Raw genomic sequence first — 16,662 nt, 5'->3', positions numbered from 1 at the left:
GTCCAATTCCATTTTCACTTGGACTCCGGCTATCTTGAGCGTGACCCAGATAGTTTGGTGATCCTCCGTTTTGATCACATTATGTAGTTTCAGACAACCCAGCTCCTTGCTTCCAGAGTCTGTATCACTTTTCTGTTCGTCTGCACTACTCTCCGTCACCTTATGTACCTTCCTGTACTTCTCCTGTGGGGATTTCTTGCTGCTGGTTTTCTTTTCTGACCTGCAGACTCTTGCTATGTGTCCTACTATTCCACACTGTCTGCACACTTGGTCCTTGAACCAGCGATCCTTATGGTCGTGTGTTGTTCTGCCGCAGCGATAGCACTTCACTGTTCCGTATGACATTTCATTTGTGCCATATTCTTGTGGTCTCCGTTGTATCTCTGCCGCGCCCCGTGCTGCTGCTTCGTGTGATACTGCCATGCTGAAAGCCTTGTCCAGCGTAAGATCCTTTTCTGATAGAAGCCGTTTCTGGGTTCCTTCACTTTGAAGCCCACACACAAACTTGTCCCTTAAAGTATCTGCTAGTCCCGTTCCAAACTGGCAGTGTTTCGATAGCTTGCACAGTTCCGTTAAAAACTCAGCATTACTTTCATCTTTATGCTGGTTCCTTTTGTGAAACTTAAATCTTTCCGCTATCAGCAGCGGTGTGGGGTCTAAGTGGTCCTGTAGGATTGACACTATGTTTTCAAAATCCTTTTCCACTGGCTTCTCTGGGGTTGCTAGGCTTCGCAGTAAGCCATACGTTTTTGCACCCATTGAATTCAACAATACCAGCGCTTTCCTGTCATCTGGCACTTACATAGATACATAGATACATAGAAGATAGGAGCAGGAGTAGGCCATTCGGCCCTTCGTGCCTGCTCCGCCATTTAATGAGATCATGGCTGATCCTTTAATTCAGTATCCCGTCCCCGCCTTCTCTCCGTAACCCTTAACCCCTTTTGCCCGTAGAAATATATCTAATTCCCTCTTAAATATATTTAATGAGCTGGCGTACACTGCCCTCTGTGGCAATGAGTTCCACAGGTTCACCACTCTCTGAGTGAAGAAATTCCCCCTCATCTCTGTCCTAAATGGTTTAGCCCTTATCCTTAAATTATGTCCTCTAGTTCTGTTCTCACCCGCCAAGGGAAACATTCCTTCTGCATCCAGTCTGTCTAGACCTGTCAGAATTTTATACACTTCTATGAGGTCCCCTCTCAATCTTCTAAACTCCAGTGTGTACATCCCTAAACTACATAGTCTCTCCTCATAGGTCATTCCCGCCATTCCTGGTATCAGCCTGGTGAATCGCCGCTGCACCCCCTCCATGGCAAGAACATCCTTCCTCAGATGAGGCGACCAAAACTGTACACAGTACTCGAGGTGTGGTCTCACCAGTGCCCTGTACAGCTGCAGCAAGGTATCCCTGTTCCTGTATTCTAACCCTTTTGCTATGAAGGCCAGCATACCGTTTGCCTTCTTGACCGCCTGTTGCACCTGCATGCTCGCCTTCAGTGACTGGTGTACAAGAACACCCAGGTCTCTCTGTACTTCCCCCTCTCCCAATCTATTGCCATTTAAATAATAATTTGCCCTCCCGTTCCTGCACCCAAGGTGGATAACTTCGCACTTGTCCACATTATAGTGCATCTGCCATTTATCCGCCCAATCGCCCAGTCTGTCCAAATCGCTCTGGAGCTTCCTGGTCTCTTCCTCTGAGCCCACCCCACCTCCTAGTTTAGTGTCGTCTGCAAATTTGGAAATGCTGCATCCGACTCCCTGATCCAGGTCATTAATGTAAATTGTGAACAGCTGGGGGCCCAGGACAGATCCCTGTGGTACCCCACTTGTTACTGCCTGCCATTCAGAAAATGAGCCGTTTATTCCAACTCTCTGTTTTCTATCTGACAGCCAGTTCCCTATCCACGCCAAAACTTTCCCCTTTATCCCATGAGCCTCAATTTTCCATGCTAATCTTTTATGTGGGACCTTATCGAAGGCCTTTTGGAAGTCCAGCTACACCACATCTACTGGCTCTCCCCCATCTATTCTACCAGTTACTCCCTCAAAAAATTCCAATAGATTAGTCAAGCACGATTTACCCTTTGTAAATCCATGTTGACTCTGTCCTATCCTGTCCCCATTTGCTAAGTGCTCCGCTATTTCATCCTTAATGATGGACTCCAGCATTTTGCCCACAACTGATGTAAGGCTTACAGGTCTGTAATTACCTGCTTTTTCCCTACCCCCCTTTTTGAATAGTGGGGTAACGTTAGCTACCCTCCAATCCATCGGCACTGTTCCCGAGTCTAATGAATTCTGAAAAATCATCCTTAGTGCATCCGCTATCTCTAGGGCCACCTCCTTCAGTACCCTAGGATGCATGTTATCAGGCCCTGGGGATTTGTCCACCTTCAATCCCTTTAGCTTCCTTAACACCATATCCTTAGAGATATTGATTTGCGTCAGTTCCTCCTTTGCCAATGTCCCTATTTTTCCCGATATCCCAGGGAGGTTTTTTGTGTCTTCCTTCGTAAAGACTGACCCAAAGTATGCATTTAGTTGATCTGCCATTTCCTTATTTCCCATTATATATTCCCCCGTATCTGACTGCAATGGACCAACTTTGGTTTTCACCAGTCTTTTCCTTTTGATATATTTATAAAAGCTTTTGGAGTTAGTTTTTATATTTTCCGCCAGCTTGTTTTCGTAAGCTATTTTGCCCCTCTTGATCATGCCCTTTGCCCTCCTTTGCTCTATCTTAAACTGTTCCCAATCTTCCGCTCTGGCGCTTTTTTTGGCTATTTTATACGCCCTATCTTTGGATTTTATGCTGTCTCTAATTTCCCCTGTTATCCACGGTTGAGTCACCTTTTTAGATTTCCTTTTATGCCAGATTGGTATAAACAATTTTTGCAATTTTGTCATTCTATCTTTAAATGTTTGCCATTGTTTATCTACCTCCAGTCCTCTCAGGAACGTTGTCCAATCAGACCTACTCAGTTCCCGTCTCATGGCATCATAATTCCCCTTGTTTAAATTCAGGACCTTAGTCTCTGAGTCAATTTCTTCGCTCTCCATTTCGAGTGAGAAATCGATCATGTTATGATCGCTCTGACCCAAGGGTCCCCGTACAACAAGATTACTGATTAGTCCCTTCTCATTGCACAGTACCCAGTCCAATATAGCCTGTTCCCGAGTTGGTTCCTCGACATATTGATCCAGATAACCATCCCTTAAACACTCAAGGAATTCCTCCTCCTCATTATTTTTACTGATTAGGCTAGTCCAATCTATATGTAAGTTAAAGTCACCTATGATGACAGCTGTGCTCTTATTGCACGCTTCTCTAATTTCCCTCGTGATGCCCTCCCTAACCTCTATTTTACTATTTGGAGGCCTATATACCACTCCTATTAATGTTTTTCGCCCCTCGCTATTTCTTAGCTCCACCCATATAGATTCTGTATTAACTGAGTTAATATCCTTCCTTTCAATTGCATTTATCCCCTCTTTTACTAGCAATGCTACCCCTCCTCCCTTTCTTTTTTGTCGATCCTTCCTAAATACTGAATACCCCTGTATGTTAAGCTCCCAGCCCTGCTCACCCTGCAACCATGTTTCCGTAATCCCAATTAGATCATAATTATTAACCTCTATTTCCACAGCTAATTCATCTACCTTGTTCCTGATGCTTCTCGCATTAAGGTATAAAACCCTCAGGCTTTTTTTATGCTCACATTTTTTATGAATTAGTTTGGCCCTTTGTTTTTTGTTCCTCACCCTTTTACCATTTATTTCTGTCTGCCTTTCACTTTCCTCTATTTCACTACATAGGTTTCTAGCCCCCTGCCATACTAGTTTAAATGCTCCCGAACTGCTTTATCAAAAATTACCCCGAGAACATCAGTTCCATCTCTGCACAGGTGTAGACCGTCCCTTTTGTATAGGTCACACCTACCACAAAACTGGTTCCAATGCCTCAAAAATTTAAAACCCTCCCTCTTACACCACTGCTCAAGCCACGTATTTAGCCTAACTATCCTGTTCTCTGTACTCTTACTAGCACGTGGCACTGGTAGTAATCCAGAGATTACTACCTTCGAGGTCCTACTTTTTAGCTTGGCTCCTAACTCCCTAAATTCTACTTGTAGGACCTCTTCCCTTTTTTTAGCTACGTCGTTGGTACCAACATGTATCACGACAACTGGCTGTTCCCCCTCCCCCTCCAGAATGTTCTGCACCCGCGCCGAGACATCCTTGACCCTTGCACCAGGGAGGCAACATACCATCCTGGAGTCTCGGTCGCGACCACAGAAACCCCTATCTATTCCCCTTACAATCGAATCCCCTATTACTATAGCCCTGCCACTCTTTTTCCCTCCCTTCTTCGCCTTGCAGTACACTTCTATGCATTTGACATATGTCGTCCAATCTTCGACTTCATTGTCGAACGCTGTGACACTGCCACTCTTCGGCATCCCTGGGTGTGGTTAGACTGGCTCAAAATGGCGTCTCCTGCGCTCTCCCTTCTTCTCCGCTGCGGCTCAAAATGGCATCTCCCGCGCTTTCCTTTCTTCCCCGCTGACGCTGCTCGGCCCTTGAACACCGGCTGCGCTCTGCGCGTTTTCCTGCGCGCCTCTCTCTCTCGTTGACGCTGCTCGGCCCTGAACACCGGCTGCGCCCTGTGCGCTCTACCCTCTCTCTTCTCCCGTCGACGCCGCTCGGTCCTGAACACCGGCTGCGCCCTGTGCGCTCTACCCTCTCTCTTCTCCCGTCGACGCTGCTCGGCCTTTTTCTGTGCCGTCGGTCAGCTCTAGCCGCCGCTGTCCGGGAAGGGTCTGCGCCGTACCTGTTGCCAGCCCATTTCGCTGGAGTCTCTGCTGGATGGTCGACGCCCGTGCTTCTGGACTCGGCCTTCTTCTTTCACTGTTCTCCAGGAGCGAATCCCTGGGAGGTGATGCAGAGTTGCAGGTAGTTTTGAATCTTCTCGTCGCCAATGTTAGATCCGTGTATCTTGATGTTGTATGTCCTTCAATAATTAGACAAGAGACTGCAGGGAACAATCAACAGGTGTTTACTGGATGAGGGGTACTCTAAAACTAACTGTACAGATCCCTACTCAGGGTTATATACAGGTGTGGTCACTGCCGGTACTACAGTATACAGGAGCTGTAAAAAGTAGTTCTCCCCTTAAAGGTACATACACTACAAAGAGCAGGGGAGTTCTCCCCGGTGTCCTGAGGCCAATATTTATTCCTCAACCAACATCACTAAAAAAAAACAGATGATCTGGTCATTATCACATTGCTGTTTGTGGGAGCTTGCTGTGCGCAAATGGGCTGCCACGTTTCCTACATTACAACAGTGACTACACTTCAAAAAGTACCTGGGATGGCAGGAATGACGTATGAGGAGGGATTGGGTCGATTGGGCTTGTACTCGCTGGAATTTAGAAGAATGAGAGGGGCTCTCATTGAAACTTATAAAATTCTAACAGGACTAGACAGACTAGATGCAGGAAGGATGTTCCCGATGGCAGGGAGTCCAGAACCAGGGGTCACAGTCTAAGGATGAGGGGTAAGCCATTTAGGACAGAGATGAGGAGGAATTTCTTCACCCAGAGAGTGGTGAACCTGTGGAATTCTCTACCACAGAAGGCAGTTGAGGCCAATTCATTAAATATATTCAAGAAGGAGTTAGATATATTTCTTAAGGCTAAAGGGATCAAGGGATATGGGGAGAAAGCAGGGAGAGGGTACTGAATTTGGATGATCAGTCATGATCTCATTGAATGGTGGAGCAGGCTCGAGGGGCCGAATGGCCTACTCCTGCTCCTATCTTCTATGTTTCTAAGAGTACACCCCATATTACACCCCGTCTGCCCTCTCAGGTGGAAGTAAAAGATCCCGTGGCACTATTTGGAAGAAGAGCAGGGGAGTTCTCCCCGGTGTCCTGGGGCCAATATTTATTCCTCAACCAACATCACTAAAAACAGATTTTCTGGTCATTATCACATTGCTGTTTGTGGGAGCTTGCTGTGCGCAAATGGGCTGCCACGTTTCCTACATTACAACAGTGACTACACTTCAAAAAGTACTTCATTGGCTGTGAAGCACCTGGAAACGTCCAGTGGTCGTGAAAGGCGCTATAGAAATGCAAGATAACAGAAAATGCTGGAAAAGCTCAGCAGGCAAGGCAACATCCGTGGAGAGAGAAATAGAGTCAACGTTTTGGGTCAAACCCTTTGTCAAGACTGAAGGCCAGGCTGGGAGAGAACAAAAGAGAAGTGAAGAGACATTAAAAGGTATTCAAAACGAGACGAGATGGTGATAGGACTAGTGGAGACAAAAGACGACTTTAGATTAGGTGTGAAATGCGCTGGCAGAATGGGAGACAGCTGCCATGTGGGAGAGAAAAAAGAGGGGGGGAAAGGGCCAAAAGAAAGGTGTGGATAAAAAATAAGTAAAAATGTAATGGGGGCCGAGGTTACGATCTGAAATTGTTGAACTCGATATTGAGTCCAGAAGGCTGTAAAGTGCGTAATTGGAAGATGAGGTGCTGTTCCTCGAGTTTACACTGAGCTTCCGTGGAACAATGCAAGAGCCCGAGGACGGTGAGGTCTGAGTGGGAATGGGGCAGTGAATTAAAATGACAGGCCACCAGAAGCTCGGGGTCCCCCTTACGGACTGAACGGAGGTGTTCCGCAATGCGGTTGCCCAATCTGCGTTTGGTCTCCCCAATGTAGAGGAGACCGCACCGTGAGCAGCGAATACAGTACACTAGATTGCAAGAAGTACAAGTAAATCACTGTTTCACCTGGAAGGGGTGTTTGGGGTCCTGGACAGTGGGAAGGGGGGGAAGGTATAAGGGCAGGTGTTGCAGAAATGCAAGTCCTTTCTTCCCCCACACCAGCATGTTTTGGTGTCGCGGTGCCGCCATCTTTCTTACTGGCGATGAGCAGCGCGTAGGGAAGCGCCATGTTTGATGCAGGCGGGGGACGGGGACGGGGGGACACTGAGGCGGTGGTGGTTGCAGAATGCCCTCCCGGCCGCTGGCCGCGCTGTGGCCGGTATCGCCCCTCCCGCTGGGCCGCGAGGAGAGAGGGGCGGGTGATTTTTTTTCTCTCTCTCCCGCGGAACAAAAAAAAACCGGTGGTGAGCGCGCGAGGCTTCTCACCAAAACAACAATAGAATTATTATTATTTATTATTATTAATAATAAAAAGTGTTTTTTCGGCGTGATGTTCCCTCAGCAACAGCAGCATTTCCAGCAGCAGCTGCTCCAGCTCCAGCAGCTCATCCACCAGCAGCGGCAGCAGCACCACCCGCACCCGCACCCGGCGGGCCCCGGCCGGTAAGTCCGTCAAATCCAGGCCGGGGATGAGACTAGGCCCACCGCCTCACAGGGAGAAGGGAGAAGGGGGATTGATCCTCGGACAAGAATATACGCTGTATAAAAGAAAAGTATAGGCCATAACAAAATCTGATTTAAATATATATATATATATATTTTTTAAATGAAAATTAAATCCCTTGTACAGCAGCTTGCAAAATGTTTTGTTTTAATCTGCCTGGGTTGAAAAGCCGTTGATCCCTTTTGAATCTAGAACTAAATCTGAAACACAATCGCCTGTGGGACTGAATGGGAATTCCTGCTTTCAGAGATTTGAGCCCCTAATAATAAGAAAGACTTGCATTTCTATAGCGCCTCTCACTACCTCAGGACCGTCCCAAAGCGCTTTACAGCCAATGAAGTACTTTTCTTTTTGAAGTGTAGTCACTTGTTGTAATGTAGGAAACCCGGCAGCTCAGTTTGCGCACAGCAAGCTCCCACAAACTGCAATATGATCAGGACCAGTTAATCTGTTTTAGTGATGTTGGTTGAGGGATAAATATTGGCCCCTGGACACCGGGGAGAATTCCCCTGCCCTTCTTCGAAATAGTGGCCGTGAGATCTTTGACGTCCACCTGAGAGAGCAGACGGGGCCTCGGTTTAACGCCTCATCCGAAAGACTGCATCTCCGACAGTGCAGCGGTACTGCACTGGGAGTGTCAGCCTGGATTTTTGTGCTCAAGTCCAGTGGGACATGAACACACAATCTTCTGACATAGAGGCGAGGGTGCTGCCCACTGAGCCACGGCTGACACTTAATCCAGACTGACTCTCAACTGAGGGAGCGCTGCACTATCGGAGGTACCATCTTTCGGATGAGACGTTAACAAGAGACCCCGTCTGCCCTCTCGGGCGGATGTAAATAATCCCATGGCCACTGTTTCGAAGAAGAGCAGGGGAGTTATCCCTGGTATCCTGGCCAATATTTATCTCTCAATCAGCATCACTGCAACAGATTATCTTGTCATCATCACATTGCTGTTGTGGGAGCTTGCTGTGCACAAATTGGTTGCCATGTTTCCTACATTACAACAGTGACTACACTTCAAAATGTACTTCATTGGCTGTAAAGCACTTTGGGACGTCCTGAGGTGGTGAAAGGCGCTAGAGAAATGCAAGTCTTTCTTTTCATTCTTCCACCTCCCAAGTTTATTTAAGGTATTAAAGCGCTTAGGGCTAGAACTATTGGATCTGGTAAATGTATTTGCCGCAGGCTGGGAGATGCCTCTTTTAGTTTGACCAATAAGAGTTGCCACCAGAGTCGTCAACAGGAAAGCTAATCTGCAAGTGCCCCCTCGTGAGGGGCCACAACTGATATTGCTTAAATTAGACCTTGTTTGAATTATTATAAGGGCAACCTGATAAATCTGAATCATATTATTGTCCATGCGTACCAGACAGGGTAAGTGTACACCGCGTACTCCCTCTCCAGAGCCACCCAAGCACGGACAAGACCGCGGAAGAGAGGGGCAGGCAGCCAAAGTGACCCTCCCCACGGGCTGCGCCAGTCCTGGACCTGTGAATGGCCATCTTCGCTAGACCCACCAGAAGGTCCTCCGACTGGCCTGCCCCAACACCCCCTGTCCGCCAAAGAACAGGAGCGTAGGCCTACCTGAGAGATATAAAATGCAGATGTGTTGCTGATTTGCGCCAGCATTGGTGGCAAAAATCTTTCGAGCTACAAATTTGAAAAAAAATCGGTCAGCATCTGTAAAAGGAAAAGACATTGCAAGATACTCTTCACAACTGAAAGATTATTTAGTTTTTCAGTTCTGATTGAGGTGTTGGGTTCTGGATTTCGAGTGTGATACAGTTGGACATCACTACTGCTGGGAAGAGTAGGGATGTTCTTCCCCGGTGTCCAGGCCAATATTTATCCCTCAACCAACATAACAAAAACAAATTATCTGGTCATTATCACATTGTTGTTTGTGGGAGCTTGCTGTGCGCAAATTGGCTGCCGCGTTTCCTACATTACAACAGTGACTACACTTCAAAAAGTACTTCATTGGCTGTAAAGCGCTTTGGGACGTCTGGTGGTCGTGAAAGGCGCTATAGAAATGCAAGTCTTTTTCCCTGTTCCTGTTTTTAGCATTGTGACTTCAGTGTGACTCTACAGTTGGTGTGTGTACCAGATTTAAGATTTTGTGCTCTTGTTCTTGAGGCTTGAAAACACAGCCTTCTGACTTGGAAGGAGTGCTACCAACATAGTCAAGCTGATACTAAGTAGGTTTCAAGTCAGAACCAGTTTAAAAACATAAAGCAGGGAATGATTAAAGGCCGTTCAGCCCATCAAACCCATTCCCTCAAAAGACGACAACAACAACATCATGGAAAGCATCCTAAGGTGCTGCACACAAGTGTAATCAGACAACAATTGGCACAGAGCTAAAGAGAGATATTCGGACACGTGACTAAAATCTTGGTCGAAGAGGTTGTTTTGAAGGGTGGCCTTAAAGGAGGAGAGTGTTTTACGGAGGGAATTCCAGAGCTTAGGGCCTAGACAGCTGAAGACACAGTTTGGGTGACCAGTGGGAGGGACACCGCTCTTGGAGGTTTAAGGCTGGAGGAGGTTACAGAGATGGAGAGGGGTGAGGCCATGGAGGGATTTGAACACAAGGATGAGAATTTAAAAATCAAGGCGTTCGGGGACCGGGATCCAATGTAATACGGTGAGAACGGGCGATGGGTGACCGGGATTATGTACAACCTGCTGCAGAATTGGCTCTGCACAGTATTACCATTGAAAACTGGTAACAGTGCGAACAGCTCCTCTGCTGTTTATGCTGGCAGAAGCTGCGCATGTGTTCAGAGTGCAGGCAGCACGTGTTGTTGAAAGGAAGCCGTGGAAATGCTGCACTCAGCACTTGCGTTAATTGGTGCCCAACACTGCAGCAGTTTCCCAGAGCAGGTGGAGCAGCAGAACTCGGTGTAAATCGGGTGCATTGCAGCCAGGACACAAGCAGTCTGTTGGGTTAATGGACCGATCTCGTGTAACTCCCTGACAAGCTGCCGATCAGATCAGACTAGGGACAGCAATTAAACAACCGATGACCAGTCCGGGAAACGAGCCACAGGCAGGCTGCAAACTTGCATTCCGGGTGAATCTTCTGCTAACGTGCTCCAAAGTACTCGGTATGAAGTTAGTTAATCTGCAGAAAAAGGTTAAAAAAAAATCTCCTTGCTTGTCACCTGTTGGTGCATATTTTGAGATTTTTTATCTCGCACGTAAAACAGCTTAATGTGAATCAGTGACTGAATATGGGCTTTTATTGCCTCTTGGCACATTAAATGATTTAGGGGCAGCCAAATGTACAAAGCCTTGTGGGTTATCCTGAAGTGACTGGCTGGTAGTTTCGAGGAAACGAGACCCAGCATAACATGCACGATAAATTAGACACTGCGACAATGGTGCAGAGTGCTGCTGAAAGTATTCTACACATTAGTTATAAATGATTCCAACGCTCACCTGGCTTACACCTCCCCTCTTCCACCCTACATAAGCTTGAGGTCATCCAAAACACTGCTGACCTCCATTGGCTCCTAGTCCCCGAACGCCTCGATTTTGAAAATGTTTATCCTTGTGTTCAAATGGTTCCATGGCCTTGCCGCCACCGCCACCTCCTCCAGCCCTACAATCCTCCGAGAACTCTGCGTTCCTCCAATTCTGGCCTCTTGTGCATCCCTAACTTACTTCACCATTGGCGGCCGTGCCTTCCGCTGCCTAGGCCCTTTAAATATGGAATTCCCTCCCTAAACACCTCCACCTTGCTCTCCTCCTTCAATACACTCCTTAAAATCTAAAAATACGAGGGTATACCTATCGACAACAAACACAGAAGGATGAACAGGCTGGGTCTCTTCTCTCGAATAAAGGCCGACGGGTGACCTAATTGAGGTCTTTAAAATTATGAAAGATTTTGATAGAGTAGATACAGAGAGAATTTCCACTTGTGGGGAAGAGTATAACTAGAGGTCATCAATATAAGATAGTCACCAAGAAATCAAATAGGGAATTCAGAATAAACCTCTTTACCCAGAGAGTGGTGAGAATGTGGAACTTGCTACCACAGGGGGTAGTTGAGGCAAATAGTATAGATGCATTTAAGGGGAGGCTAGATAAGCATATGAGGGGGAAGGGAATAAAGGGTTATGCTGAGATAGTTAGATGAGGAAAGGCGGGAGGAGGCTCGGGTGGAGCATAAACGCCGGCATGGACTGGTTGGGCCGAATGGCCTGTTTTTGTGCCGTATATCCTATGTAATCCTGTGTAATCCTAATGTCTCCTTCTATGGCTCGGTGTCTGTTACTTTGTCTGATTGCACTCCTGTGAAGCTTAGGATGTTTTACTGCGTTAAAGACGCTATAGAAATGCAAGTTGTTGAAAGATGGAAAGCTTACCTGCATATGATAATTGCACCCTTGTACTCCATGTTGTGATTTTGATTTCTTAGTCTGAGCTGCTTGCCCTGTGTCCCATTGACGAGCCACAGGTAGCGCTACCATTGCAACCTGTCTGGGTCGAGAAGTTCTGAAAGACCAACCCCAGACAGAAACTTTTCTGGAGCACTGCGAATGGACACCAGGTGCTCAGAAGAAACCCCCAGATGTCCTTTTGCTGTTTCAGCAGCATTTGGTATCGAGTGGTCTGCACAGGGCGGAATTAAATGGAGTGGACTTGAACAGTGTGTTTTATTTGGGAATTTGGAAAGAGTGGGAATTGCTGGTAAGTATTGGGTAAGTAGAAGCTGTAAAAAGTGAAATTTAGTTTAAGGTTTTGATTTTAACCGAGAACTTTAAAAACTGTAGTTAACAGAAGCTGCCTGCCAGTGGCAGTTAACTGTCAGTCAGCTGTAAGAGTTTGTCTTGAATAGGCGCGAATCACAGGGAGCAGGGGCGCTGAGTAAACACTTGTAAATTGGGTAAGGCTCCTAGTGTATAAAAGTCAACATTTCTCCAGATCACAGACCGATCTGCACAGAGCGGGATTAAACGGAGTGGACCTGAACAGAGTGTTTTATTTGGGAATTTGGAAAGAGTGGGAATTTGGAGAGGATGGGAAGGAGTTGTTGCTTTTTGCCTCCACTACTTGTAGTGCTTTGTGTTACAGGTAGATATTTAAATTCAGTGCCCTTAACTTAATCTAGATCAAGTAAGTAGTCAAGAAACTATACTGTAAACTAAGTTACCTAATTACAAATTTAATTAAATAAAACAAGGTCATACAGGGATGGCAGTGCAGGTGGTGTGCCGCAACTGTAGCATGTGGGAGTTTGTGGAGAGCTTTGTGATCCCGGACAACCACGTTTGCAGTAAGTGCCTGCATGTTGAGGAACTTCAGCTCAGAGTTTTTGAGCTGGAGTCTGAGGTGCAGATTTTGCGGGGCATCAGGGATGGGGAGAGTTACCTGGACACTTTGATTCAGGAGGCAGTCACACCCCTTAGGTTAGGTAGTGGTACAGGTCTGGTTAGTGGTCAGGGACAGGAGGGTGTGACTGCAACTCAGGCAGGTAAGGGGACCCCAGGTGCAGTGCTAGAGGAGCCCTCGGCCTTTGCACTTATCCAACAGGTATGAGGTTCTTGCTGCCTGTGTAGATGAAGGAAAAAGCCTGCAGGATGGATGAGCAAGCTGACCATGACACCATCGTGCAGGTGGGCATTCAAGTGGGGGAAGTGAAAGGGGATGTAGCTGTGGTAGGGGACAGTATAGTCAGGGGGATAGATACTGTTCTCTGCAGCCGTGATCGAGAGTTCCGAAAGTTGTGTTGCCTGCCCGGTGCCAGGGTTAAAGACATCTCGCCGCTGAAGAAGAACTTGGAGTGGGAGGGGGAGGACCCAGTCGTCGTGGTCCACATAGGAACCAACAACATAGGTAGAACTAGGAATGAGGTTCTGCTGAGGGAGTTTGAGGAGCTAGGATCCAAATTAAAAAGCAGAACCTGAAAGGTGGTAATCTCTGGATTGTTACCTGAGGCACGCGCAAATTGGCATAGAGACAAACAGATTAGAGGTTTAAATGCGTGGCTCAAAGGGGTTTTGGTTCATGGGGCACTGGCACCAGTACTGGGGAAAGAGCGAGCTGTTCCTTTGGGACGGGCTCCACTTAAACCGGGTTGGGACCAGTGTCCTGGTGAACTGAATAACTAGGGCAGTAGGCAGGGTTTTAAACTAATGAAGGGGGTGGGTGGGAGGATTCAGGAAAGTGTAAATTTAAAAGCAGTGAGAGAAATGTCAAGGCTCTAGAGCAGAGCAGAGTTTTGAGAAAAAATAAGCAGAGTGGGTCAGGAAGGGACAGAGAGAGTAACAAAGGTAATAAGGCATCAGGGAAAAATAGAAATAAGTCAAAGTTAAAGGCACTATATCTGTGCGAAGCATTCGCAACAAAATAGATGAATTAATAGCGCAGATAGAAATGAACAGGTTTGATCTAATAGCCATAACGGAGACATGATTGAAAAGTGGCCAAGGTTGGGAATTAAATATTCTAGAATACTTAACTTTTAGAAGAGATAGGCAAAATGGAAAAGGAGGAGGGGTAGCCCTGATAATAAAGGATGGGATAAAGACAGCAGAGAGAAAGGATCTTAGCTCCGAAATTCAAGAAGTAGAATCAGTTTGGGTGGAGCTAAGAAACAGCAAGGGACAGAAAACATTGGTGGGAGTTGTTTATAGGCCCCCAAACAGTAGTTGTAATGTAGGGTAGAGTATAAATCAGGAAATTAGAGGCGCATGTAACAAGGATAATAAAGTAATCATTGGGGACTTAAATCTACATATAGACTGGGCCAACCAAATTTGCAGTAATAGTGTGGAGGACGAATTCATTCATTCATGGGACATATGCAAGATAGTTTTCTAGATCAGTATGTTGAGGAACCAACTAATGAACAGGCTATTTTAGATCTAGTATTGTGCAATGAGAAAGGGTTAATTAATAACCTTGTAGTAAAGGGGCCTTTAGGGAAGAGTGACCATAATATGATAACATTTTATATTGAGTTTGAAAGTGATTTAGTTAAATCCGAAACTAGGGTCTTAAATCCAAATAAAGCAAATTATGTAGGTATGAGGGGCAAGTTGGCTACGGTAGATTGGGAAACTACATTTAAAAGGTATGACAGTAGACAAGCAATGGCTAGCATTTAAAGAATTAATACATAATTTGCAACAAATATACATTCCTTTAAGGCACAAAAACCCCACAGGAAAAGTGGTCCAACCGTGGCTAACAAGAGAAGTTAAAGATAGTATTAGATCATAAAAACATAGAAAAATAGGAGCAGGAGTAGGCCCTTCGAGCCTGCTCCACCATTCAGCACAATCATGGCTGATCCTCTATCTCAATACCATGTTCCCACTCTCTTCCCATACCCCTTGATGCCTTTTGTGTCTAAAAATCTATCTACCTCCTTAAATATATTCAGTGACTTGGCCTCCACAGCCTCCTGTGGTAGAGAATTCCACAGGTTCACCACCCTCTGAGTGAAGACATTTCTCCTCATCTCAGTCCTAAATGTCCTACCCCGTATCCCGAGACTGTGACCCCTCGTTCTAGACCCCCCAGCCAGGGGAAACATCCTCCCTGCATCCAGTATGTCTAGCCCTGTCAGAATTTTATACGTTTCAATGAGATCCCCTCTCATTCTTCTAAACTCTAGTGAATACAAGCCAAGTCGACCCAATCTCTCCTCATAGACAGTCCTGCCATCCCAGGAATCAGTCTGGTGAACCTTCGCTGCACTCCCTCTATGGCAAGTATATCCTTTCTTCAGTAAGGAGACCAAAACTGCACACAGTACTCCAGGTGTGGTCTCACCAAGGCCCTGTACAACTGTAGTAAGACATCCTTGTTCCTGTACTCAAATCCTCTTGCAGTGAAGGCCAACATACCATTTGCCTTCTTAACTGCTTGCTGCACCTGCATGTTTGCTTTCAGTGACTGATGTACAAGGAAACCCAGGTCCCTTTGTACATCAACATTTCCCAATCTATCACCATTTAAATAATACTCGACCTTTCTGTTTTTCCTACCGAAGTGGATAACTTCACATTTATCCATGTTATACTGCATCTGCCATGTATTTGCCCACTCACTCAACTTGTCTAAATTGCCTTGAAGCCTCTTTGCATCCTCCTCACAACTCACAATCCCATCAAGTTTCGTGTCGTCAACTTGGAAATATTACATTTGGTTCCCTCATCCAAATTATTGATATACAGGAAACTTTCTGGTATCCGGCACTGACGGGACCGAGTTGGTGCCGTCCCATCAAAACTGCCGTATAAACCAGCGCTAATGTTAAAACATACGGAGCTTTTGAGCTCCGTGTGAATCAACAAACCCTGTTGCTTAGCAACAGCTTCAAAACAGTCGGCCGCAGCTTAAAAGCGTCTCTGTAGCTAAGCAACAGCTTCAGCTAGACACTTGGGAGCCACGACTGGAAAAAAAAAGCAACGAGAAGTAAAAAAAACTTATAGGAAACGGCTCCTGAATTTTGCCGGTAGATAGAGCTTTCCGGACATTTAACCTCCGGTTAAACGAAAGTTTCCTGTATATTGTGACTAGCTGGAGCCCAAGCACTGATCAAAGGAAGAGGCTTATAATGTTGCCAAAAAGAGTAGTAAGCCTGAGGATTGGGAGGATTATAGAATTCAGCAAAGGAGGACCAAGAAATTGACAAAGAGAGGGAAAATAAAATATGAGAGTAAACAAGCGAGAGACATAAAAACAGCCTGTAAAAGCTTCTCTAGGTATGTAAAAAGGAAAAGATTAGCAAAAGTAAATGTGGGTCCCTTACAGGCTGACACAGGAGAAATTACAGGAAACTTTGTGATATCCGGCACCGACGGGACCGAGCTGTTGCCGTCCCATCAAAACTGCCGGACAAACCAGCGCTAATGTTGAAACATACGGAGCTTTTGAGCTCCGTATCTGGCAACAAACCCTGTTGCCAACAGCTTCTAAACAGTCGGCCGTACCTTGCAAGCGTCTCTGTAGCTTAGCAACAGCTTCAGCGAGACCTTGCAGAGCCTGACTGGTGAAAAAAAAGCAACGAAAAGAAAAAAAACCTAACGAAACGGCTCCTGATTTTTACTGGTGGATCGAGCATTCCAGACAGTTAACCTCCAGATAAACCAAAATTTCCTGTACAATGGGGAGTAAGGAAATGGCAGAGAAATTAAATAGATACTTTGGCTGTGATTTTATTGGCACTGTGAGGACGGGTTTGGAGGCGGGTCAAAGGTTAAAATCGTTTTGATTGACAGCGGGTTGCGACCCGA

General features: G+C 46.2%; 1 protein-coding gene across 4 annotated transcripts in view; it reads left to right on the top strand.

Moving 5' to 3' along the window:
• Positions 1 to 7,050: 7,050 nt before the first annotated feature.
• Positions 7,051 to 16,662, top strand: part of ciz1a (cdkn1a interacting zinc finger protein 1a) — an 80,467-nt gene continuing 70,855 nt past the window's right edge. For 2 of the 4 annotated variants that reach the window (XM_085965307.1, XM_085965304.1), the window contains exon 1: positions 7,051 to 7,341. In XM_085965307.1, the coding sequence (XP_085821433.1) occupies positions 7,229 to 7,341 (113 nt within the window). In that variant the 5' untranslated portion in view covers positions 7,051 to 7,228. Of the gene's footprint in view, positions 7,342 to 10,272; positions 10,516 to 16,662 lie in introns of those variants that run through there. The other 2 variants (XM_085965305.1, XM_085965306.1) reach the window with 2 other exon arrangements.

The sequence above is a fragment of the Somniosus microcephalus genome, chromosome 23 (assembly GCF_052327205.1).
Source record: "Somniosus microcephalus isolate GS21.2 chromosome 23, FLI_Smic_1.0, whole genome shotgun sequence".
NCBI classification, from domain to species: Eukaryota; Metazoa; Chordata; class Chondrichthyes; order Squaliformes; family Somniosidae; genus Somniosus; species Somniosus microcephalus.
The sequence above is the reverse complement of the archived record's forward strand: the minus strand, read 5'-3'. Positions and strand labels throughout refer to the sequence as shown.